This window comes from Haemaphysalis longicornis, unplaced genomic scaffold (genome assembly GCF_048455015.1).
Source record: "Haemaphysalis longicornis isolate Haplotype H1 unplaced genomic scaffold, Haemaphysalis longicornis Haplotype H1 scaffold_14, whole genome shotgun sequence".
Lineage (NCBI taxonomy): Eukaryota > Metazoa > Arthropoda > Arachnida > Ixodida > Ixodidae > Haemaphysalis > Haemaphysalis longicornis.
In genome coordinates, this window is record NW_027526245.1 from 27,212,152 (window position 1) to 27,237,651 (window position 25,500).

Genomic DNA, 25,500 nt, shown 5'->3' on the forward strand with positions numbered 1-25,500 from the left:
TTCGATTCCCGGCCCCGGCGGCCGCTTTTCTGATGGAGGCGAAAACTGAAAACGCCCGTGTGTTCGAGATCTTGGGGCAGGGTAGAGATCCCCAGGCGGTCAAAATTAATCTGGAGCCCTCCAGTGCTGATTAAAGCGGACAGGCCTCCTCTGGGGCGCGCCTCATCGCCCCAGTCGCGTCGGTGCGTTAAACCTCATAATTGGTCTATCTGTATCAGTACTTGGCAATAAGAATCAAGTAAGGTGAAATGTGCTATGAAAGATATCAGATATCAGTTGAACGACGGCAGACATCAATATTGCCAACCACATAGCCACCTCTAGCAAGGCAGCTTTTCCCAATTATTTGTGGCTGATGAAAAAGAGGATGTGGACATAGGAACTGCATCTTTTAGGGGGAGGTGGGGTGAAGGGGGTCTGGAAACAAAGGTGGACGAATAACGACAAACAAGTAACAGCTTCTGGGAACAATCGGCGGCCGCCTGTCTCTCCTCTCATCGCGGCTGTTTTTCATGACGAGATGAATCGAGTTTCCAGTCCGTCTCCGAAGCTTTCTCACCGGTGTGCGTCTTGTATCTTGACCGCACAAGCGGGCTAATTATGAAAGGAATGTCGCAGCTACCGCTACTAACAAGAAGAGATTCGCAGCCGCAATAGAATGGAGAAAAACCGCGGATTTTTTTGCGCATGGTTGCTGCAAAGTTATGCAAGCAATAATGCAACTTGGAGCCTTCCCCAAATGTGTCACAATGCATTACTGATCGCTCCACCAAAGGCGACCAAGCCGGACGCTTTTTTTCGACCCGCTCTTGAAGGCCAGGCCCGAGTGCTGTTGCGCGAAGGGAGAACTCTGCCGCGACAGACAGACAGCTGCGGTTGCGGCGACTGGCTTGCGGCTGCCCGCATTCTTTTGTTGTTTGTTTGCGTCCTGCCCACGCAGCGCCTCATGGCCCAGCGCGCCTAGCGGGCTCGCTGCCAGCGCGGAAAAGCGAACGGCGGCCGCCGGGGTCATTACTCCCCCAGTCCTAGACACTGAAGCGGGAAAGCCCTTCCTCGGAGAGGGCAGCAGCCACTTCGCCCGCCCAAGGGCTGCCGCAGCGGCCGTTATCGAACGGGCCTCGAACGAAGGCATCGAGTGCAAGCTATTGGCGACAAGTGCGACCAATTAGTACGGCGCGGGATGCAGTACGCGCATGTTAGTGAATACATTACTCACAATAGTGGCTAATTTGGGGGCGAACATTTGCGATGCGATGTCGTACTTGCCACACTCCCTGATAGAGCTGCCTCAAGCCAGTATAAATAACCGCCGTTGGCAGTTGAAGAAACAAAAAGAAAGAGAGAAGGAAAGAAAGAAAGAAAATGTGAAGCAGAAAAATGAGTTACGCTACTTAGGTACTGCCTCAATCACAACAAGGACAGAGAAAGCCGACTGGACGATAGCTGATTTCCAAACTAAATTTAGTACGATAAACCTCGAACTTTTTATAGGCATTCTTCATGTTAACGCCAGGAAAATATATAAAAAAAATAACAGAAAATAATCTCTAGTATCACACCACTATATCAACACGCGTTCAACGCACTTCGCACAATCTATACAGGCCCCAAATAAAGTCATGCCCGAAGTACAGCACGTATTCGCAAGGAAATCTATCTCTTTTTTGAACAACGCAAATGACGCCATGCCTTTCAATTTTGGGTGCTGCAATTATTTGTCGCTTAGTTTGGTTACCGCTTCTTCCTAAGATTTCGCGTAGAGCTCATCCCCTCGTATTTCTGTGTTTTTTTACATTTTTACATTACATTTTACATTTTTAGATGCGCGCGCATTGTAAAGCAATGCCCTTAAACAGGCTGCCTCTGACTTAGCTACAATGAAATAAACAAAACAAAGAAAGAAGAAATGTGACCGAGTTTGTGCCTTACCTGCACACGCGCCCCGCGAATCTTGCTGTTGCTGCTCCTTTCATGCATGCCATTATCAAGGTGATGTGCTGTCTCTTCGGTCGGGTGACAGGCGAAGCAGTTGCTTTCAATGAGTTTATTAGGGGACGCTGCCTTACAATGCGCGCGGAAGCGCCGTCATGTGTGGTATTTTTCATATTTCCCGGGTTTTCTTTATTAGTCAGAATAAATGAGTACGCAGTTAGTTCGCCGCTGAAAATACCGCAGTTAGATGCTCCTCGTGGGTACCTACAAGTGCCGCATTGACACTTCAGTTATTAGGACAGTATATTTCTCGAGTTAGATATTTAATTACAATTAATTAGTTAAATATCATTACGCAAAAAATACTGCCCGCTTCTCCACAGTACTGCAAACATTACGCACTAGGTTTTGTTCCAGTAACGCCATTGCTCTTTTTTTTTTAATCTTGGTGCATGATAGCTGGGACACCCTGTATATAGGGGTCCAGTATAGTCAGCGCACTTCTCTATCACCTGATTGATTGTGTGAATATCGTCCATTGTTGAATAGCGTTTACGAAACCCTGCTTGTTCTTTAGATTGAGTGAATTCTAAGGTGGCAGAAATTGTGTTAGCGGTTACCTCAGTAAGTACCTTGTTGACGACTGACAGTAAGCTGATCGGCCTGTAATTTTTCAAGTCTTTCATGTCGCCTTTCTTATGGATTTAGATGATGTTCGTCTAATGTTACAGGTCTTTTTTTAATTTTCACTGTGTTAAAAGGATGCAGAAAAAAAGGTCGTAAAAGTGGCAAAGTACATGTAAATTTATGTCTCAAAGTTTCAGAAACAAAAAACGTTGCGTGGTCGCCGAGTGAGCGTTTCGGGAACGCAGCAGCTGCTTTCACAAGCTACGAGCTCCAGGCGCCTAAAATCAACTGAGGAAGCAACACTAGCACGAAATGTTTTATACGCCGCGGCACACCATTAAAAAGGAGTTATCGGCATGAGCCCCTACAAGGAAGAACCAATCTCACAGTGCATGTTGAAATTCCGTGTGTTTCCTTTCCCCATCGTGGTGGTGTTGTTACCGGCGACGCTACCAGACAGCGCCTCCTCCTTTCCGATCTCCAGTTGTCCCTGCAACCGATTGCACATGCACACGGGCTCTCGCTTCTCGCTGCTGCCGCCTTCGTTACCGCTTAACGGTAGCGAAGACAGCGCCTCAAAACCGCTTTGTTAGGCACAGCTGGCGAGAACGGCAGTAGCAGGCGCCTACTGCCAGGGAAAATAGCCCAATGAGCCTATTAACGCCATCGCTGTAGCGCTTTAGCTGCGTCCCACGTACGGCAATGGAATCATTTGCTCGCTGCTCGATCACCAGTGTCTTTTCACACATCATGGTGGATTGGGGCATATTTCACTGCGGATTCTGCGGCACGGTGTGTGAAGCACTGGACAAGAAATTGCCAGCGGTTTATCGAATCCCTAGCACGCAGTGAATGCAGATTTGAGCCGAAAAGTGGAACGCCCTGATTAGCCTCGGTAGAGTGTAGGGTGCACTGTTGCTTCGCTAGTCTAGCTCGCCCAGTTCACTTTCAGCAATTAGAAAGAACGCATAATGAACGCAACTGCGTCATTCCAAAACTCTCCAAAACGTTCCAAAAGTAACGCAATCGCGTCTGACATCGTAATACCTAAACGTAGGCGCCCTGGGCAACATTTTTTCCAGATCTGTCGTGAATTTGCTTAGTCCCCTGCTTGGTCGGAGCAGAGCGACTGGCTTTGATTGATTGATTGATTGATTGATTGATTGATTGATTGATTGATTGATTGATTGATTGATTGATTGATTGATTGATTGATTGATTGATTGATTGATTGATTGATTGATTGATTGATTGATTGATTGATTGATTGATTGATTGATTGGAGGGTTTAACGCACCGACACAACGCAGGCGATGATGCGCGCCGTAGTGGAGGGCTCCGGATTAATTTGGTCCACCTGGGGATGTTTACGTACGCCGAAATCTCGTACCCACGGGCGTTCTTGCTTTCCGCCTCTATCAGAAAAGCGGTCGCCGCGGCCGGGAATCGATCCTGTGTCCAGTGCAACGCCTCAGCAACTGGCGTTACACAGGTTCTCGTGCCACTCAACCTTGTTTGTCGAAGACGTTTAGCCACAATGAAATGCCCTTGTCACCAACTTGTTACACTTGAGTGCTTTTCCTCTAAAGTGGGTCAAAAGCGAGTGGTGCCCCGTGTGATTTACGGGAAGAAACCAGTTCAAACCATGGGCCATCTTGAGCTACACATAACGGGTTCATTCGGCCCAACCGAGAGGCCCACGTCCAAACAGGGTCGACAGAACACAAGAGGGAGTCGAGACCGCCGCCGCTGAAGAGAACAGCACCCTCTATTCGCAGCAAAATAGGGACGAGAATAGAAAGCCGACGCAGGTGCCTTTGGATACAGGGAATGGCGGGGAGAGTACTGCCGCTATCAGGCCACTTACTGTCAGCAAACGCGCACATCCTGAAAGGGGCCCCGTGTGCCTGCCTATGGCGAAACACCCGGTTTCGCCAACGTGCGGCCTCGCGTCACCGACTGGAAAAGAGGCGCCGACCGGTTAAAAAAGCCCCGCGTTTATCGGCAGGGGAATACATTTCGCGAAACTCAGGGTGGACTAGAGCGGAAAGAATAGTCCCTTTTCTTTTGCTTCTCTCAATCTCCCTAGTGTATATCTTAGCATGAAAGTACCTACTTTTTCCTGCCTTTATCCCCGTGAAATTGAGTAGCCTTGCAGAGAGTATTGAACGCAACGCTTATCGGAATATTTAACACCTAAATGATGCTCGAAGACACGACCAGCTTTGTGCATCCCCATACAATTAAGGAGCGGACGGCCATCGCCTCGGGGTGTAGCAATGACGAGCTCGAACGCCACCTCTAGACTCGCAACGAACTGGCTAGACACAACGGTAGTTAAAAGAACATAAAATAATAAATGGCTCAGACAGATAAATGGATGTGTGTAGCACGTGATTTGAACAAAAAGCGGGCTGGAGAGACTTTTATGGGCGAAGCACCATAAGGCCGAGGCTTGTCCGGCGTCCGGCATCCGTGCTCACGGCACAGCACCGTGTGAATCGAAACATCTGTGAAAAAATGGTTCTCGAAAGGTTAACAAGAACAAAATAAACTGTTCATAAAAGGTATGTGTGTGTGAGAAAGAGAGAGAGAGCTTCTGAAAGCCCTCCTGCGCATGTGCAAGGAGCATTGGATTGGATTAAATTGGATTTGATTGGATTGGATTGAAATGGATTGGATTGGAATAAATTTAATTGTATCGGATTGGATTGGATTGAAAATTGTTTTAGCAGCACTAAGCACTCTCACGGGTGATTTACGGTACGAACGATCACCAGTGCTTCGCTCACTCGTAATGATTCACTTCGTGGAGATGCGTGAATTTTTTTCTGACTACGTATGGTTTGTAGTCGCGATATAATCTCTGAAAGGAGCATTACAATGGCTCTTCTTTAAACGCATTCCTTTCATCGTCAATTATTCCCCGCCAAAAACAAAAAAGACTAAAGGAAGTAGCGAGTGCGTTCAACCTTCTCAGTGGGTGTGTGTTCATGGCGCAAGGGAGTCAAGGCACCGGAGCGGAACCGCGTTCTGTTTCGGAAACACGGATAGCGGATTTAGCTCTGTACTGCTAAAAATAATCTGTATTGTTCTGGGCTCAGCCGATACACTAATGCCGAGGCCTCGTACCATGAACACTGACGACGTAGACTCGTCTGTAGATTATACATTCCTATATATGTGGGCTCATTATTATGCATGAAGTTGAGACGCATAAGTATGTGTTATTTGCGTTAATTGCAACACTGTGTGAGTTTTTCTTAGACATCTCAGTGATTTCCTCATAAATGTCAATGAAAACAGCGTTCTTAGGAAAGTACCGAGGTTTGCGATAGAGTTTACTTCAACACAGCTTACCGGAATAAATACGATCTGTTCGCAAATTAGAACACGACTTCTCAATCCCTAACTCCTGCCATGGTCTATGCTCGAAACAGCATTTTAGTGAGATGCGTCTGTGATATGCTTACAGCAGAAATAAACACAGAAAGAAAGAAGAAAATGTCCGAGAACACCAAAGGAAGTTTTACGAGTTGTGAATGCGCAAGACTTTTTTCCCAACTGAACGCCACACAGAGCTCCTTCGAGTGGGGGTGTTGATTTCGCAGCCAACAAATATTAATGAATAGCCCTTGACTTCTGAAAGCAGCTATCATTGGCACTGGTCATTCCCACTGACTTAGTTTCGAGAATTTCGGTTATGTTCACGTCGCAGCACATTAAAAATGGGGGAATAGGCCAGTAGCATCTTACCACGTGAATTCCACTTCCGCAACAGTACAAGGCCGAAAAAGCATGAAATAGACACGGCGATGGGCCGCACCCAGCACCTACAGCTAAGTCTGTGCGACAGATAAACCCACACCGCTCAACCGCGGAGGACAACAGTCAGGTTGCATCGGGCCGTGAAACGACAACGTTGGAACCACCCCCCTCCCGCTCTGCAAAACGGGTATGTGAAGAGCGAGCGCGTGAAGCCTCCCTGTGTGTGCACTCTCCCCTCCCCCGTCAAATTGCGGTCATAAAAATTGCAGGGGGAGATAGGTGGCGCGCCTGGAATTATGTTGACGTCGCAGCTCGTTAAAATTTGGCGAACAGGCCATTTACATCTTACGACTCACGTATACACGACTCGGGAAAAAAAATCAGCCGTTGCTGATTTTTTTGGCTATGCCAGGATATGCGTAGCGTACGTACCAGCGTTGCACTGCCACTTTTTTCCCGCTTACTATTGTAAAAAACCAACCTAACGAGCGTTCCCAACTAAATGAACGCGGGCGCTGGCGGTCAATAACGCATATTTTGCCTCAAGTGCACCTGCAGTTTTCTTTGCGCTAAACAACTGGAAGATTTATCACAACTGCCAGCGTTTCACGAGTTTCCAACCCTTATGAATACATAAACCGCTTGGCTTTCCAGGCCTCTGAGGGACTCCGCGACGACAGCCGCTACGACGGAGCTGTCTGGAGCTCGACTGAACAGGGGCAGAAGTATGGCGTATACGCGCTTCGGCACATTTGCGTCTGGTGCCTTTGTAATGTGGCAAAATCGTGGTACCGCGTGTCTTCGCTCCCGACCGCAACGGGCGATGTTTCCACTGCTGTGGCGTGTGTGGTCGATCCTTCTGAGTCACTCAGAAAATGGGTTGGCAGCTCTAGGTGAAGAAGCCTTCCTGTTACGCTGGTCCACCCGCTTCACAGTAGTCAGGAACAATGGTCAGGTCCTGAGCAGCACTATTGCATCGTATTGAGTTTTAGCTAGTTTCTGAACTCTTTATGTGAACATCTGTGAACTTTTTGTAGATTGATTCTCGAGTAGCTTGTTTCACCACCACAGACATTTGTTGTGCAAAGTGTTGGCTGCGGGGAGTGCTTGGAAACTGAATGGGATTTTTCTGTTGTTAGGGCAGCACTATTACCACTAGTCGCTACGTGCTGATATGTGGTTTTATAATAAATTCTCTTTTCACAAGGCTCTACTTGTGTCCAGCTGAAGACTTACGGCGACAAGGTGAACCTCTAAGGTGCTCTGCACTTAAAAATATGCACTCTTCAATGCGCTTAGTCTCCGTCGCATCGCCAACGCGTACTCGTTTTAAACAAGCGGTGGCGCTGTTACGTTGACATGGAATAAAAAAGGGGGAGTCGCAATTGTTTTTTTTTTCTTTTTTTGATGTTGGCTCCTTACCCCGTTTGGCACACGCCGGCATGAAACGAGGCGGCACGGTGGAGGACACGACGCGTCTGGAGCCGCTAAGCGAGGAGAGAGGGGCCTCTGCTTTCTGAGCGAGAATCAGAACAGACGCACGACAAAGCCGCGCCGCTGTTACCTTTCCGTTTGGTTGCGTGCTTGCAGAGAAGCACTAGCACTGTGGCATAAATGAAACGACCTGCATATTGTTCTGCACAAATGAACGTTACGAGAAGGATGTCTGTTTGAGCACGCCTTAATGCTTGTTTTGCAGTGGAAGAAGAGAAAGGGCAACGGAAAGGTCGGGATGCTAGCCAGGTATAGAGGCCAGTTTGCTACCGTGAACGGGTGGGTCCGGGGACAAAATCACGGCAGGCGAGACGGGGCAGATCAGAGCGGGAGCGCGAGAGCACCTTTCTGGGGCACTAGAACTTCGTCGCCTTCTGTGAATTTGACGGTAGGCACCGATCACCGAGGATAACGTCTACCGTGCAAAGTGCATCATACCGTGGTCTGGGCTCGGTGGCAGGCGCTGTTCTCTCCGATGAATTCTGGGGGCGACGGCAAAGCAGGCGCTCAGCTGTTTCTTCCGCCACACAGGCGTATCAGTCGGCACTGCTGGCCACGCCGATGGAGTAGGCTTTTGTGAAGGACACCAGCAACCACAATGTACGTAGTAAAGTCGATTAAGGTCGAGACAGCCGACGTAGAAGACGGTGCTGGTGTAGAGGAACCTGTGTGCAAAGGCGGGGTCACAAAGTTGGGCATATTCCGTTGATTCAAGGTGCAAAAGAACGAAACGTCCTTGCGGCATCGGTTTTCGAAAGGGGAAGCGTGATTCTGCATTCACCGCCGCGACCTGTCTCGGTTGTTGCATCAGCCGAAACTTTACCGGTGATTCCAGAGTGACTTAGCAGACACAGGAATGCAAGATCATGGCCAATCCGTTTCCAACATCCATTGGTGCAGGGGACAGTATCTCCGCGCTCCTTACGCGATTTGCTGAGCACTTTTACCATAAAAAACGGCCCACTTCTAAGGAGTGGCTTCAATAATGCATTACAAAGCCCAACAAGAGGTTGCAAGTTACGTAGCCTTTGAAGTATCTGCATATGATTCCGGTCGCTGTGTCGTGCGTGCAGGAACAGCACGGCAAGCATATAAAGCTAGGATTTGTCTGTCTTACTGGCGGCGTTCGATGTCGCTAAACACTCCAGTGCAGGAAAGCCAACTTTACAAAATGGGTTTCCCAAAACGATGATGATGGTAAGTGAACGGTTCCAGTGACACCAATCGAACCTGTGTCCCAAGCGTTATGTAGCCGACGTCTATCCTATGGCTCCATTCCGATACAGTCGAAGCAGTTTGGATTTCCGACTTTGATTTGCCTCATTTTGCGTGGGAGAAATCTTCGCGTTTTAACCACGTCCCTCTCAAGGAATGTGTTCTGATTTTTTTGGAAGGGGGGGGGGGGGGGGCGAAGCAGCGGCGGCAAGTCAGATTTCCGTGAAAACGGAGGCGCATCTTCGAGAGTGCCATGAACCACAACAGAGAGTACGGTCTGACGGCGGACGTCGACGCCATTGCCGCAGCGGACCTTCGTGCTCCACTGCGACAATGATCGCGAATGAAGGTCTAGAGTTATATGATTCGCAACACGACATCTTGTTCATCTAGTTCACCTACGCCGAAGAAGCTTGGAGGCTCACTAAAAAGGTACAACTTAAATTGAGGACGTCTCAGCGGGCAATGGAGAGGAAGATGATAGGTGCAACATGAAGGGACAAGAAGAGAGCGGAGTGGGTCAGGGAACAAACGCGTGTTAAGAACATATTAGTGGAATTTAAAAGGAAGAAATTGACATGGGCGGGGCATGTAATGCGAAGGAAAGATAACCGTTGGTCATTAAGCGCAACAGAGTGTATCCCCGGAAAAGGAAACCATGGCAGGGGGCTGAAAAACGTCTGATGGGCAGATGAGATCAAGAAGTTTGCGCGGACACATTGGTCGCAGTTAACACAGTACCGGGGTAATTGTAGGTCTATGGGAGAGGGCTTTGCCCTGCAGTGAGCGGAAACAAGCTGGTGATGACCTTGTTCATCACATTGGCGCGCATCTGAAGGTTACGTGGACACCCAGGGCAACAGAGTGGATACCGGCAGACGGGTCTAGAAGAAGGAAAGGCCAATGACTCGATGGAGAAACGAAATAGGGAAACTCTGAGGCAAGGAATGGACTCGAGCAGCGCGGGACAGCAGCGGTTGGAGGTCAATGGAGCAGTTCTTCGACGGGCAGTGGACCTAAGTAGGCTGATGATGATGACGGTGATGATGAAATGTGACGTGCAAAAAAAGAAAACAGTGGGAAGGAGGGGCATCGAAGCATCGAAATTTGCAAATAATTCTACTTTGAATAATTATTGCAAAGAAATACTACGCCTGCCACAACTTGTAGTGCTATTCGCAAATAGTTGACAATGGAATGGTGCTGTCCGTGCTGCTGGTTAGCTTACTTGACCTGTTTTCTTTTCATTTGTGCACTGCAATTTGCCCGTTCTGTTAAATGGACTCGCGTGAAATTTTGAACTCCGGCGCCGAATAAGGAAACCCTGTCCGAAAATGCGCAACATCACTCATACAACATCACTCATACACAACATCACTCACACTCATACGGGTGATGCTTGAGACTTTCTCCAAAAGTGAAGGCGAAAACCTTGTTGGGTCTTCTGGTTATCTGCTACTGAACTTCCGTGTTGAACTTTGAGGCCCGCCACGCGTTGATCCGGACAGCCCCTTGTAATATTCCTTGGGCTCGCTAGCCCTAAACAGGCTCCTCCTGTTCGCCCCCTCACTACCTTTACGTCTCACGGGTGCCTGGCATTGTACTCGCGGCAGCGGTGTACCCTCATTAACGCTGCTCTTTCCCTTTCCCAGCGCGCGCTGCGTATCCCCCATCGAGAAACGACTACCGCTTCAGAACGCCTGTTCCGTTTACTCCCTGCCTTGAAGGACCAGAGAAACCGCGCACATGTTCTCATTCCTCCTCAAGTCAGGCCTCAAACGATGCGGGAGTAGACCCATCCCGAAGGCCTACAGAACACAGGTAGATGGTCCTCGACTCTGTTCTCGTATACGCCCTAGAAGCCGCCATACAGGACCACATTTATTCGGGACACTCACTGCCCCCCTCTCCTTCAACTCCCTTCCTTCACCTCCCCCTCCGGCGATGACAAAGGTCAAGGCAGGGAGTGTAATTAGGATTAATAAATACATATTACGACAACTCCCAACGGGCGTGCTTGGCACATAGCGGTCTAAGGCTTTGGCCTTTCACCATGTGCTGGGTGTGCCCGCTAAAAGAGAACGTGTTGCTGGGCGTGTTGGTTGAGGTCTACAAATATACTGAGTGGCGCAAATACACAACACACAAGAAAGAAGACACGGACAGGCGCTACTCCGTGTCTGTCCGTGTCTTCTTTCTTGTGTGTCGTGTATTTGCGCCACTCAGTATGTATGTCTGCTAAGCTGCTTCTGTCATGCAGACAACTGTTGCTCCTGCCTTGGAAGTGTTCTCAGTTTGCCAAACAGGCGCTAAGGGAATCCGTCATATTTTCCTGTCAAGACTTTGTATCTCACTGCTGGGGAAACAACTTGGCCAGGAGAACGTCAAACTACGTTCCAATGTTGCCATTTTCCTACTTAAACTAAGAGCCCGTCGCTGCATTCACACTCATAAAAAATCTAACCGAGCACTCCGCAGTCCGTAAAATACAATAAATATTTGAATTACGTGCTGAATAAAAAAAAAAAAACTGACTCCCGGGGATCGCATGCCCCCCGAAATAGTTTACGATCACGATCGCAGCGGGATTGGAATCTCGAAGCAGCCGTAAAAGTCCGATTATCGGCGGCCCGCGTCGCTCATTACGGCGAATGGAAGACCCGGGCTCCCAGGGTGCGAGCCGAGCTCGTAACGAGGCGGCCGCGCCGAGCACCGGGAAACGTCGTGGGCGCACAAATTGCCGGCTCGGTTATAACCTATCCCGGCCCACTTACGTGTCAGCGAAGGACCGACTAGGTGGTCAGGTTCCGAGATTGCGCAACCAGCGCGCCCATTACATAAATTCCGCCCACGGCAATTTCATAAAAGCGTGTTTCATCACGGGTGCAACTTCCTGATAACTGGAGCAATGACACGTGCGTCATGACGAGGCCACTATTGAGTTGCCTCGTGGCGCACGCTTCCGGGTTCTTAAGCAGCGACGGTTTTTTTTTTTTTTACTGAGAAGTCTTTTGTAAGTGCGCGGAGGTGCTGAAGGGAGAGTTCTCATTTCGCGTGGCCTGACGTGTTCACGCGACGTCAGGCGAGCCGGAAAGACGTACGTTTCTCTTAAAGGCGGTAGTTAAGAATCTGTTTATTCATGCGGTGCAGCACATACTGAGTATTTTCCACATATTTGTTTAAAGACTCGGAGCTTGAAGACTGGGTCATCGGTATTACTAGTACTTTTTCGAAATTAAAACAAAGAGTACACATAAAAAACTCAGGAAGAGATGCTGATCATCGGTGTGTTGGATTACTGCCCAAAAATATACAGCGCTGTAACTATATTTAGAAACAGGACTAGAACAAGATGGTTTGGGGTAATCTGGTCTTCGAACCAAGCCAATAGAGTAAAGTGATGAAAGTGACACCACACACGCGGAATTACGCCTCTCGGTTTACCCGAAAAAGCTGCGATGACTGCTTACGGTGAAACAACAATAACAACCAAATTAACTGTACGGTGTTGGTTCCTGCTTTCGCTTTTTTTTTTTTTTTTTGGCCCGAGCAAGTATTTGCTTTCATGGTTTTTTTTTGCCTTCGCGTATTCATACGGCATTCATGATCACTGTTTTCCAGAAACCCGCAGTTATTTCAGCCCTGTGGGTTACACTTCTGTTTTTCCATTCGTTTCCAGCACCGGTTCGGAAAACGCATGTATAAGAGGACTCGGGAACTTCCTCGACGAGAAACGACGGTTGCGAATCCAACACTGCGTACACATATGCAACATTTAGCGCGCGTCAGCAGGGTATAATTGCACGAGATGGACGACGTTTCTCTAGAAAGGAACAACAACAATAACAACAACAAGTTTCTCTCAGAAAATATAGCGCCAGGCAACACGGAAGAGGAGAAGAATGACAGCGACCAGCGCTTACCGTTGTCGTTCTTCTAATTCGTCGAGTTCTTTTTCGGTATGTTTCTAGGATGAACTGAGGCCGTTGTTCGCTGGAACAACAAAATGCCCCAGCATAGAGCGATGCGAAAACCTTACCAGTTTCTTCACCAAGCCATACAGGTACAGGGTCTACCACAGAACAGCAGAACAGGGGCTACGGCGAAATGTTTGGGCATGAGCGCACGTCCAAAAACCGAGGCATCAAGAAATCCGCGGCAGTTCGAGGTTTTCTGAAAGGTCATGTTCCCCACATAGCCTGCTCCAAATGGGAAGCGGGTGTAGCCCTTGATGCGTGATTGTTAGAGGGTGGCCTTCCAACGAGGTCGCCAGAAGCGTTGTCTGGATGCCTCCTCTTCTTGTCCTGCGTCAATTTGGATGGTTCCACTTTATGTCCATTATAAACCAAGTACCCCGAAAAGTTACTATCCTGAAGTCAGACGAGGAATTCAGGGCCAGCCGGCCATTACAACGCGCTCCGGGCGACACGATGCCGTCGGGTCTTCGTCTTCCGGGATGTGCCGCAAGAATGGTGCTTGGTTGAGACACGCTCGATTTGCTACATCGATGTATCATCGCAAAAACAGGCGCGAAAAAAAAGCGCGTCGCCCTGTGTGTTTCCGCCTTCGTCAACGTCTTTTTCCGTGTGTGTTTTCACGACCAACCAACCCCAACTTTCCCAACTTTCCGTCCTGCTACACATCGTGGTCCTGCTACACATCGCACACAAAGGGGATCGAAAGAAATAGGGAGGCGTCCGCTTTCTTCCGCGTGGCCTAAAAGGGGCATTCGCTAAGGAAGGATTCACGTCTTTCATATCGAGGCACCCACCGGCGTCCAATTGCTCCCCGGTGACAGGGAGGGAACGACGGTGTCGCTTCTTCGAACGACAGCGGCTTTCGTGCGGTTTCCCCCGTTAACTCTGGCAAAAGGAGGAGCGCCACGGTTTCGCATCATCATGATGTCTTTCAGTCGAAACCGATACGATGAACGACAGGGCTGACACTGGCGCTCTTCGTGTACGGCGACGCTTGATCTGTCTTTGCCTCCTCTAACTCGCTGTCGCACTGTAGAGCGGCACGGGCAGCGGAGAACCTTGCTGACGGGTACCACACCTCGCTCACCGACGCGTTTCAGTGTTTCAGACCAAGTCATTTCCCTTTCCAAAATCGGTCCTGCAGCCTTGATGAGTGCTCCCAACGCCACCTAGAGGGGTGTTGGTGCTCCTCATCGCTGCCGCCGCAGTTTGCAGAGAGGGGAAAAGCGTGAGCAGAAACCCGTCCTTCTACGCAGATGTGTTCAGCTCCTGAAGCTGAGTGAGGAGTGAATTTGCGATGTACGGACCTCAGCGAACTGGCGCGGCCCTTTCTGTCGCTCCTTCCTTCGGCCCTGAGGTGTTGCCCAACGAGGGTGTTCACTATCCCGCCTCGGAATTGATACAGATCCAAGGAGTGGGAGAGAGTGGCAGTTTTTACACGAATGTGTCCAGTACGAATGCAGCGAACTACCTTATTGTGCCCACATCCGAACCCCACAAACATTCCCCCACGCGTCACACTACCACAGTTACGTGGCGTCTCTGGCTGTCTGTAACAATAAATGATTTAGTGTCAGCAACGAAACGCAAAACAACTGGGAAGGAGTGGTTACACAGCCACCCACAGAAACACTTTTGTTGCTGTGTGTGTGGCATTCCTGACCCGTTTCTACGAGTCACATCTTCTCTCCGGGTGGCGTGTTTTCAAACGCTTCACTGTACTGAGCAGTCCCGTGACATGTGATGTCACTGCGCGCGCTATTCTCTTGAGCTCCTGCTAAAACGAATCCACCAATCTGGCTCTGTAGCCTCGACGTAGAGCACTGAGTAGTCGCGCTACGGCTTGGGTTTGAGCCCCAGCAGGTCTATCTCGGGTTTTTTTATTGCGTATTTTTTTCCTAAATCTCATTCATTTTTCTAAACTAAAATCTACGCGTCGTTTTTGATAATAATGATGATTTGACATATTTTAGGTCGCTTTAAGTTTAGGGCGCAGCCAATGACCACGTTGAATTACCGTTCTCCGTCGCGCGAAAAGACATGTCACGTGGGTGCTCTATGCAGCGAAGCGTTTGGAAATACGCCGCCGGGTGAGCGCGTCGGCACCTTCCTAACGTCATTGATAATTAAATTGTTTCTGTGGCCAAACCTGTGTTGCCGCTTTTTGCCCCAACTCCGAAAGGACCCACCTAATCAGTAGCGCTAGCTATCCTATCGGGGGCGTCACAGTGGTGGCAGCGGTGAGATGATACGCACGTCTCCTCTTCTGGGATTTTGTGCGCGCAGTCGGCTGCCAGTACACGCGTAACGCGTTAAAAATGCCGCGAAAATGCCGACTGCTCGTAATGACGTATTTCGCGGCGACCGCCGAGCGTCCCGGGCTCGCACAGTAGCTTTAGCAAAAAAGCAGAAAATAAAACTGCCGAAAACTCCGAGCAGCGCCTCGCGCTGCCTGGCAACCAACAACGCCACAGTTGTCTGCTGCAGGGAACCTCGATGAGGCTCCAGGAACACCGCGATTGTGTATTACGCGTACGCGCCGCCGGTGCGCCCCAGCTACCATCAAGAGCTGTAAAAGGGTGGAGAGTTGGGCGAGTTGGTAGTGATGCATCTCGAAAAAACAAACTTTCCGTTTGTTCCGTTTATGGAGTGAATACTGTGACGCATTGGGGGCGTGGCGATTGGGCGCTTGGGCATTTTAAAGCTTTGAATTGTGCAATATAAATTAGTTGCGAGTCTGCGCTTGTGCTGTCTTCATGTGTCCCCGTTAATTTGCGCGCAGTTTGTTTTTTCGAGACGCATCAAGAGCTACCGCGGGTGTAATGTTTGGCATGAAGAACACGACGATATCGATGACTACTACAGCACTGTGCGTAGTGACGCTGCGCGGCGACATTGGAAACGGTGTTACTTGAATTTCCGCGGTTTTTTCCCTGTCTATTATTGTTTTCTTTTTGTATTTTTGTTATTGCGGCTGCGTATTGCTTCCCATTGCAATGTTTGATGGCTGCAGTGACTTATTTTATAGGATGACCTTTTTTTATTCGCCAATGGGTTTTTTTTCCTTTTTTTCACTTTTCTTTTTCTTTTTTTGCCTTCGACAGCGTTGTCGTTTGGTGTTGTACAATGCTCGAACTGCAAGCTTTTAAAATGGCTCTGTTGGTGTTTATTTTTATATAATTTTGTTTTGTATGAGATTCATGATTCCGTTTCTGGAGTGAATACTTTTTCATGTATCCACTACAAAAATGCCCTCTGGGCGAATGCAGTAGTCTGAATAAATGAACAAATAAATAAAAGCGACGACGGAGCATCTAAATAAGTAATTTCCAACTTGTAGAAACACGCACTGATGTTTCCTTCAGTGCTCACGCACGTAGAGAGAAATCCTGCAGCTTCGGTATCGTTCAAGGCTTGCGTGACTTAGTGCAAGCTTGGCCAGTTTTTTTTTTTTTTTTTTCTGGGCGAAGCCTCTCAGGAGTTGTTAGAGCAGCGCCTGCACTGTGTGCGTCCCGTATCTTCGGCGCTGGTTCCATTCAAGGTGCATTTCCAAGTGGCCCAACTTGCAACACTTCTGCCCCTTCGGGGCTCGGCCTGTCGGCGTCTCCTATCATCGTCGTCTCTTGTAGTCACGGTAGTAAAACACCGGGACACTCGTTTTCCAACGCCTCGCGCTATACTTTTTCATTTCCGTGGGAAAAACGCGTACTAAAGAACACACCGGACCCTCGTTTTCCAATGTCTCGCGCCAGAGCGCTTCGCGTTTCGAATACACGAGACCTTTACACCAAAGCTGTATACCTCCGCCCACCAACGGTTTCATTTCCGTGGGCAAAAATGCCAAGGCGCCAAGAATACACCTATACACTGCATGTTTCGGTCCTCCCGGAGTTTCAGGTTAATGGAGATGGCCCGGGATATTTTTCATCCCATCTGGGGGTTGCGGCGCCGATCCGGCCAGGCGGGCCCTTTGCTCTAGGTGAAGGGGACCACGTTGGGTGCGGGTTGCGGGGGTGATAACAATTTCGGAATAGGCGCATGGCCGAACCATACGGCGCAGCCCGCATCACGGGGAAAGGGAATAGTTACGAGTGGCGGGGTATCAGGTAGACGCTGGACGGCATGGAGCAAGAGGGCTGCGGTAGAATGCATTTGTTTGAAGACGTCCTTGCTCAGTCGCATTTATTTTTATTACCTAATCATCTCGCGATGGCAGAGTGCGGCAGAAAAGGAGATAATGGCAGAGGATGTCGCGATATATCAGAGAACGGCGTGAATGCCTTACTCGCGAAGTAAGCATATAAAATGGAAACAAAATATGCGACAGGTTACTATGTACTTCAAACTATATACTTCAAATTTTGGAATTCTCTGTCCCACACGCACTAGAGAGGTTCAAGATTTTAGACAAGAACTTACGTCCACTATCAGGCGGTAATCTATTTAAGATGTTCATATAATGCGCTACAAAGCTAGATAAATTATATCCCGTCCTCGCAAATGCTTAAAAATTACAACTATTTACCCCTTTCTGTTATAGTGTTTCTTATAACTATGATTATGTAATTTTCTTGACTTTTGGTTATTTTTCCTCTAATGTATGCACTTGTAGTTACCGAAGTGCGTATGTAATTACTGGTACTTGGAAATAATCAAAGGAATGTTTTTTGTTTTCCTTTTCAATCATGAAATCAAGTGTTGGACGGAAGGGCGTCTGGTGGGGACGCATGATACAAATTAAAAACTGACACCGACCACGAGCGTTTAAAAATCGGAAAAACACGTTTCGGCCCACGTACGGGAGCCTTATTCACAATGAGCTGCTCGATCATACGTAATGACCCTATTAGATTTACTGTACCGTCATTCTGCTGTGTTGTACGGATGAGCGGTGTTTATAGTCAAAAAGCAACAGCGCAGCACTCCTACTTTCCACGCCAGAAATGTTCTGTGAACAGCAGTGGCGAAATAAACTTCAAAGTTAAAGTGTTTTCTACAGATGGCAAAGAATACAGGGAGGATACGAAACTAGCAGGCAGCATTACATACAGGGTGTCCCAGCTATCATGCACCAAGATTTAAAAAAAGAGTAAAGGTGTAACTCGAAAGAAACCAGGTGCATAATGTTTGCAGTACTGTGAAGAAGCGGACAGTATTTTTTTCTTTAATGAGACTTAATTAACTAATTATAATTAATTGTCTAACTCGAGAAATACTGTACTAATCACTAAAGTGTCAATGAGGCACTTGTAGGTAACCACGAGGGGCATCTAACTGCATTATTTTGAGCGATGAACTAATTGCGTACACATTTATTCTGACTGGTAAAGGAAACCCGCGAAATATGAAAAATACCACGTGACGGCGCCTCCGCGCGCACCGTAAAGCAACGCCCTCAAACAGGCTGCCTCTGAGTTAGCCAGAATGAAATAGACAAAAGAAAGAAAGAAGAAATCGCGACCGAGTTTGTTCCTTATCTGCACACGCGTCCCGCGAATCTTGCTGCTGCTGCTCCTTCCATGCATGCTATTATCAATGTGATGCGCTGTCTCTTCGGGCGGGTGACAGGCGAAGCAGTTGCTTTCAATCAGCTTTGTTTGGGGACGCTGCTTTACAATGCGTGCGTAAGCGTCGTCACGTGGTATTTTTCATATTTCGCGGGTTTCCTTTATCAGTCAGAACAAATGAGTACGCAATTAGTTCGTCGCTGAAAATAGCGCAGTTAGATGCCCCTCGTGATTACCCAAAAGTGCCTCATTGACACTTTAGGGATTAGGACAGTATTTCTCGAGTTAGATAATTAATTACAATTAATTAATTAAGTCTCATTAACGAAAAAATTACTCTCCGCTTCTTCACAGTACTACAAACATTGTGCACTACGTTTTCTTCGAGTTACGCAATTTCTCTTTTTTTAAATCTTGGTGCATGATAGCTGGGACGCCCGGTATAAGCCATCAGACCTTCTTTTTAAACCGTGCCCCGCATAAGGAGTTAAAAGCAAATAACGGCTCTGATAAAAGGTGAGCTCGCAAGAGCGTCCTCGAAATTGATGACAGAATCTTTGACTTCACTTTTCCATCAGTTCCCTTTTTTTTCTACGCGGCGGTTCAGAAGCAGTCGCACAATACAAGTTAACGAATATAAAGTCAGTGGATGGCACGTGCCTACAAGAAAGAGAGACTATAGTAAGGACAATGCTAGGGAAAATTCTTTACTAGAGTAGGGACAATGACGCAAAATGTCAGTTGCGAGAGAGGACAGCAATACACCGAATTCTCTCAAGGTAAACCTGACAAAGTAAACGAATGCATCAAAGATGACTCCAATACGAGCAAACGAAGGAATCTCAGTCACGGGCCAGCCCTTGAAGAACACTCGACTTCTCCACATCTTCTGAGTCGCTCGCCAAATTCCAGGGCTATTGGTGACGGCCGGAGGCAAATCCGTAGCGGCGGATTCGCGTTTGCATAAATAATGCAGCCTGCAAGAAGGGGCCTCGAGCGCTTGCGACAGACAATAGAAGTGGGCTGAGCCGTACGAACATACACACACACACATACACACACCCGCACGAGATATGAGGCGAAATGCAGATGAGTCTTACGGCTGGACAAAAGGGAGACACTGCTGCCCGACTATTCTGTGCAGTTCAACGTTTTTTATCCCGTTCACTTGCTCGCGAGTTGGGCGTCCTGCCCGAGAGAACCACGTGGAATACATCAGCGCCCATTTATAATGCATAAGTGGAGACCAGTGTCGCTGCCGGAACCTTCCATATTGTAGAGCCCTGTTTATTTTGACTGACTCGCCCGTCATAGTGCGCGGCACTAAGCAAAACAGGACTCACAAAAACTGGATTTCTGCCCAGCGATAGAGTTGCAGCGGAATCTGATTTAGTTTTCCGGGAAGCTAAACCACTTTACTCCCCTCTACGATGAACTGCGACAACAAAAATATCGGGAAAAAATGACCAGTGGACCAGTTGGCCCACTCTGTGGAGACATTGCACAAATTCTCCCGGTGGTCTGTTTTGTCTCACAACAACTATGACGAAGGCGTCACCCATTAGGTCAACACGGGGCCTTAATTGGATATTGGGAGGTCGAATGTGCTGGTCCGATGCCACAGAAATTCACCGCAATGCAAAGCACTTGTAGGCAGGGCAGTCCTATCGCAGCAGAGGGTGGGCTTCTTGCGGAGGAGATTTTGTAGTGCTCATAAATGTGCTTCGTTTTTTTTCATCAAACTTACATGTAACACGTCCACCTAGCACGCCAAGCTCTCGCGCGCTGCTCGCACGTTCTGCTGTGAGAGACTCGTTTTGCAAGGACTCGGGTTCGATTCCCGGCAGCAGCGGCCGCTTCTCTAATGGAGGCAAGGAGCAAAAACGCCAGTGTGTTTGACATTTCGGCGCACATTTCAGGTCCCCAGGTGGTCAAAATTAATCCGGAGGTCTCCTCTACGGCGCACCTCATCGTCTATGTAGCGTCGGCGCGTTAAGACTCCCACAATCAATCAATCAATCAATCAATCAATCAATCAATCAATCAATCAATCAATCAATCAATCAATCAATCAATCAATCAATCAATCAATCAATCAATCAATCAATCAATCAATCAATCAATCAATCAATCAATCAATCAATCAATCAATCAATCAGAGACGATTTTTCGCGCCCTGCGATGAGCCGTTCCCACTTGCCAGTGCCCTTAGATGCGACAGCGCAGCAACGTCATCCATAAGCTTAGCCCACCTCTGTACCCTCGTCCAAATTCCCTCTAACCTGGCTTTTTTTCTCGCATGCGCAATGAAATACAAGCGAGCAGTTTTTCTGCGGACACGGGACTGCCTGATTTGCTTTTTCAAAGCAATATAAAGGTCCGCTTGAAAAGTCTACACCTCCTGCTGCAATAGATGCGAAAAACTTTATACCACGTTTGACGATGAGGCAGCTGTATAATTTTGTTTGGCTTACCGATTAACTGCGTATTTACACGTAATTCGTATAAACCTGCAGTTGGTTCATGGTGGTTGTTGAGATCGTCAACGAATTTCGCTGGCTTTCAATGCATGGACTCAAGCGGGATGGATATGGTTCTGTAAAAACGCTCTGACTAAAAATATACGAAGGGCATTCCAACACAAACTAAACGAGGTTGGGTGGCCAAGAGAGAGAGAGAGAGAACAAACTTTATTTCCGCAGGACCTAAGTCCAGGTCCTAATTTGAAAGTTCAATTCACCGGATCCACGTAGTACTCCAGAATGTCCGTGCGGATCCGGTGCACGTGTTTGTAGAGAGCTTCCTGGGCAGCCTGGATGTTTACTGTCGGCGGGGGAGACAACCAGAGCTCCCAGGAGGTGATGGAGGCGAGGGATGGGTCAAGTGATGGCGGGCTGCAGTCCCAATAAGAATGAGGGATGGATGGGTAGGAAGAACAGGTGGGACAGGAAGGATGACCAGGGCGCCGATAGATGCGGTGAAGAATGGAAGTTCCCCGAAAACGAATTTTTATCTTGCCGGTAAACGCGCTGCTAAGCTTGCTCTAGAACGCTTGTTTGACCGTGATGATACTGAGAAACCGAGGGTTGTTTTATCTCAGTTGGTTGCACAGCTAATTAGAAGTTCCATTTCTAATCCAGATAAGATTAAACTGCCGCTTCCACAGATTTCTGGCGCCAATACGGCTGTGGAACGGATGGTAGCGGCCGCATGCTTGTACGGTGATGGATAAATTAAACGCGAATACGAAAACACGAAGCAGAACACACAATTAGCGCGATTTGTTTCCATGCAAGTGAAATGTTAGCGTGGCTTTATTACAGTAACAACGATAAAAATGTGTCCTCCCAAATTTACCATAAACGAGCCATTGCTTTATCTCCACTGTCCATATTCTTTGATTTTGCGTGTTCTCCTACATATTTCCGTGTTCTCATTGAATTTCTCAATGCTTGTACGTTGGGATGCAACTGTGAACCTAATAGATTTGACGAAGCTAGTTTCCTGACAATTATAGAAAATTGCGGTGTAAAGATGGCCGCACTGCTATCTCCGGGCTCGTTTGGTCACGGTTACCGGAAAATTCCTTTGCACGAAAATAAATTCAATAATCAACAAGATTGAAGATTCATTACAGTGAACAAGATTGATCAACATTCACTGTAGATAATCTAATTTCAATGGGTAATGCAACCATCATAAGCATGTAGCGCTTCCATTGGTTGATTAAACGTGTGGTAATGACAAATGTGTCTCATGAGTGTTGTATCAAAAGGTTTCATTGCCTCGCTGCAAGTAAAAAGTGTTCAAAACAAGAGACCACCTCTGGCTGCCAACAAACACAGCCGATATTAAAATTTGTAGGTTAACGCCCAGTCGCCGGAGTTCACCAGAAATTCCTAGGGTGCGAGTGTTTCTACCCGAAGCAATTCACATTCGTATTAGCGATACGGGAAAGCTCTACCGTGGAGCAAGCGAACAAAGCCGCATATATCTGCAAGTCATCATTCCCAAAACCTTCCACCTAACCAAAACCCCCCATCGCGGGATTTCAAACGTTGCTCGCGATTTTTTTTTTCATTTCTAAGGAACAATAAGACATTCCTTCGTGTGCCATTGATAGCTGAAAAAGGTGTCCCCTGTACCGCACACTGTCCAAAGTTTCTCGCGGTGCTCCAATTCTTCCCGTTCTTTGTAGACAAGGAATGTTCATAGTGAGAGAATCCAGGAGACATTCCACACGGCCTCGACGGGGAAAATATTCAGTTCAAGACCGAATGGCACGTCAAGTACGAATAAAGGGCGTTGTAATGAAGGACCGTCACTGCTCGGCGGAGCTAGTTTCTCAAGGCAACTTTTATTCAGAAAGTTTCGAAATACCTTTTAAATCGCTGACATTTCGAAGGGGCTCATGGAGTTACTCCTTCTTGTTGCAAGGAGAGCCTGATAGAGCCTCTGCTCGGGCTTCTCTCTTTGGTAGTCGCATTTCTTTGAGTATTTCCCCGCAATATCCGTTTAATTTGCTAAACTATAACCGTGAAATATTGTGACGGGGCAGTCCTTGTTCGCGCCAAACATGCGGTGGGCGCTGCGCGGCTGATAGAAGACGACGAGAACGACAACGCTTGGCCCCGGACTCACGCTGCTGCCTAATCCAGTGCTTCCCAGCTTGTTCGCACTTATAAATAGCTTCACCTTACGCGTCTTCGCCACGTAACATCCTTGGTGGAGGTTGCGGAGTTCGAGTGAACAACTCATCCCGTACCATCGCACGGGCGTGCTCCACCAGCTTCACCCACCACGGAGCTTCGTAGTGGACGCTCGGTTCCTCGTGTCACCATGCCGACCGATGGAGCGACCGCGTCGACAACACCCCTCGTCATCGTGTCTCATCCCCGGGAGCCTGGCCTGTTTACCGGAACAGACGACGTTGATGTCGACGACTGGCTCAGCCTCTATGAGCGTGTCAGCGCTCACAACAGGTGGGACCCTACCATCATGCTGGCGAATGCCATCTTCTACCTGAAAGAGGAAAGTCCCGCGCGCAAGTGGTTTGAGACGCACGAGACCGAAATGACCAGTTGGGAGGTGTTCAAAACGAAGCTGCGAGCGGTATTCGGAAAGCCTCTTGGCCGTCAGCTTGCTGCCCGAAAGGAGCTCGCATCGCGCGCCCAGACGTCGACCGAATCTTACGTCGCCTATATCCAGGACGTCTTGGCCCTTTGCTCGAAGGCTGACAGCACCATGACGGAGACCGATAAAGTAGGCCACATACTGAAGGGCATTGCGGATGACGCATTCCACCTTCTTATGTGCAAAGACTGTGCCACAGTGGAGTCCATCATTACGGAATGTCGCCGATTCGAAGAGGCCAAAGGACGCCGTATCGCCCATAACTTCACACGGCTTCCGCACACAGCAGCTACATCTTCATGTGAAGATGGACGTCCACCAGCCTGTATTTCACGCCTTCAAGATCCCGTTTCGCCGTCGGCAGATATAACAAAAATCGTGCGCCGAGAACTGGAGGCTATGGCCCCTACTACTGCGGTGCCATACGGGCCGGATCGGAACGAGCTCCATACCGTTTCCGCCATCCAAGCCATTGTCCGCGACGAAATAGCCAACCTGGGCCTTCACCCTGTGTGCGCGATTGGCTCTACTTTACAACGACAGTTTAGGTCTCCCGGTCCCCACATCGACCATCTTCCTCCCCGCTACCCCCGCCGGAACCCTGCTGAGTGGCGCACACCAGACGACAAACCGATTTGTTTCAGTTGCTCTGGAGTCGGCCACATTGCTCGGTATTGTCGCAACCGCAGGCCCCCGACCTTCCGCAACGGCTACGCCAACTACAGTAATCGACCATCCTTTGGCTACCCCAATGACCGGCAAAACTGCTTCTCTTCCCGCACTGACTTCAACCCGCCCAACTCTACCAGTCCCAACACCCGAATGAACCGATCGCCGTCGCCGCAACGCCGCCAGTCCCGATCACCGCAGCCTCGCCGCCCCTCCCCCATGGCCGACTACTCTCGACCCCCTCCGGAAAACTAAGTCATGCAGCTCAAGGAGGTGACGCTGCATCAACGACCTGGCCCGTAAATCCTCTACTGACTTTGCCGACTATACACAATTTACTTGAAGTCCTTGTCGATGGAGTTGTAGTACGAGCTCTTATCGACACCGGTGCCCAGATTTCCGTCATGAGTTCGAGCCTTCGCCGCCGTCTCCACAAAGTCCTTACGCCGCCAACGTCCCGTGCAGTTCGAGTCGCCGACGGCAGCACGCCTCCGGTCGTCGGAATGTGCACAGCTCGTATACGCATCGCTGACCAAGAAACAGCCGTTCTGTTTACCGTACTCGAACACTGTCCTCATGACCTCATTCTGGGCCTCGATTTTCTCTCTGAGCATTCCGCTCTCATCGACTGCTCTACTGGACTCCTCCGCCTCCAATTTCCTCTCCCTCCTTCTTCCGACGCACCCCAGCTGCGCTGTTGCAACACCGAACACGTTCGTTTGCCCCCAAATGCTGTCAGCTACATCTCCTTATCCCCGTCCTCCCCTGTTGCAAACGGCGACTACGTCATTTCACCTCTTCTGGATGTGCTTTTGTCACGCAATGTTACTATGCCGCATACTATAGTCACTATTGTTGACAACAAGACCTGTCTCCCGTTCCTCAACTTCGGTTCCTTCCCTCAAGTTTTACCGAAAGGAATGGCACTTTCATCACTGTGCCCTTTGGAAGCACATACCGCTACTACCCCGCTAGAGCCCGTGACGCCTTGTTTGGGTCCCACTGAGCAGTCATCACTCCCAGTGAATGAAGTCGCAGCGATGATCGCACCCGATCTTTCGCAAATGGACGCCGACGCTCTTCGTTCTCTCTTGACGTCCTATAAAGACATCTTCGATTTAGGCAGCCGTCCACTGAGTACGACACACGCTGTGACTCACCGCATCATCACTGGAGAT

At 48.7% G+C, this 25,500-nt stretch overlaps 2 protein-coding genes across 2 annotated transcripts in view; one reads left to right on the forward strand and one right to left on the reverse strand.

Annotated features, from left to right (window-relative positions):
* Positions 1-25,500, reverse strand: part of LOC144165217 (uncharacterized) — a 270,867-nt gene that overhangs the window by 66,185 nt on the left and 179,182 nt on the right. The gene's annotated exons all lie outside the window — the stretch shown is intronic.
* The window catches only part of LOC144165323 (uncharacterized), a 45,226-nt gene continuing 42,884 nt past the window's right edge, over positions 23,159-25,500 (forward strand). The window contains exon 1 of the mRNA XM_077695438.1: positions 23,159-24,165. Within this exon, the coding sequence (XP_077551564.1) occupies positions 23,360-24,165 (806 nt within the window). The 5' untranslated portion in view covers positions 23,159-23,359. The remainder of the gene's footprint in view (positions 24,166-25,500) is intronic.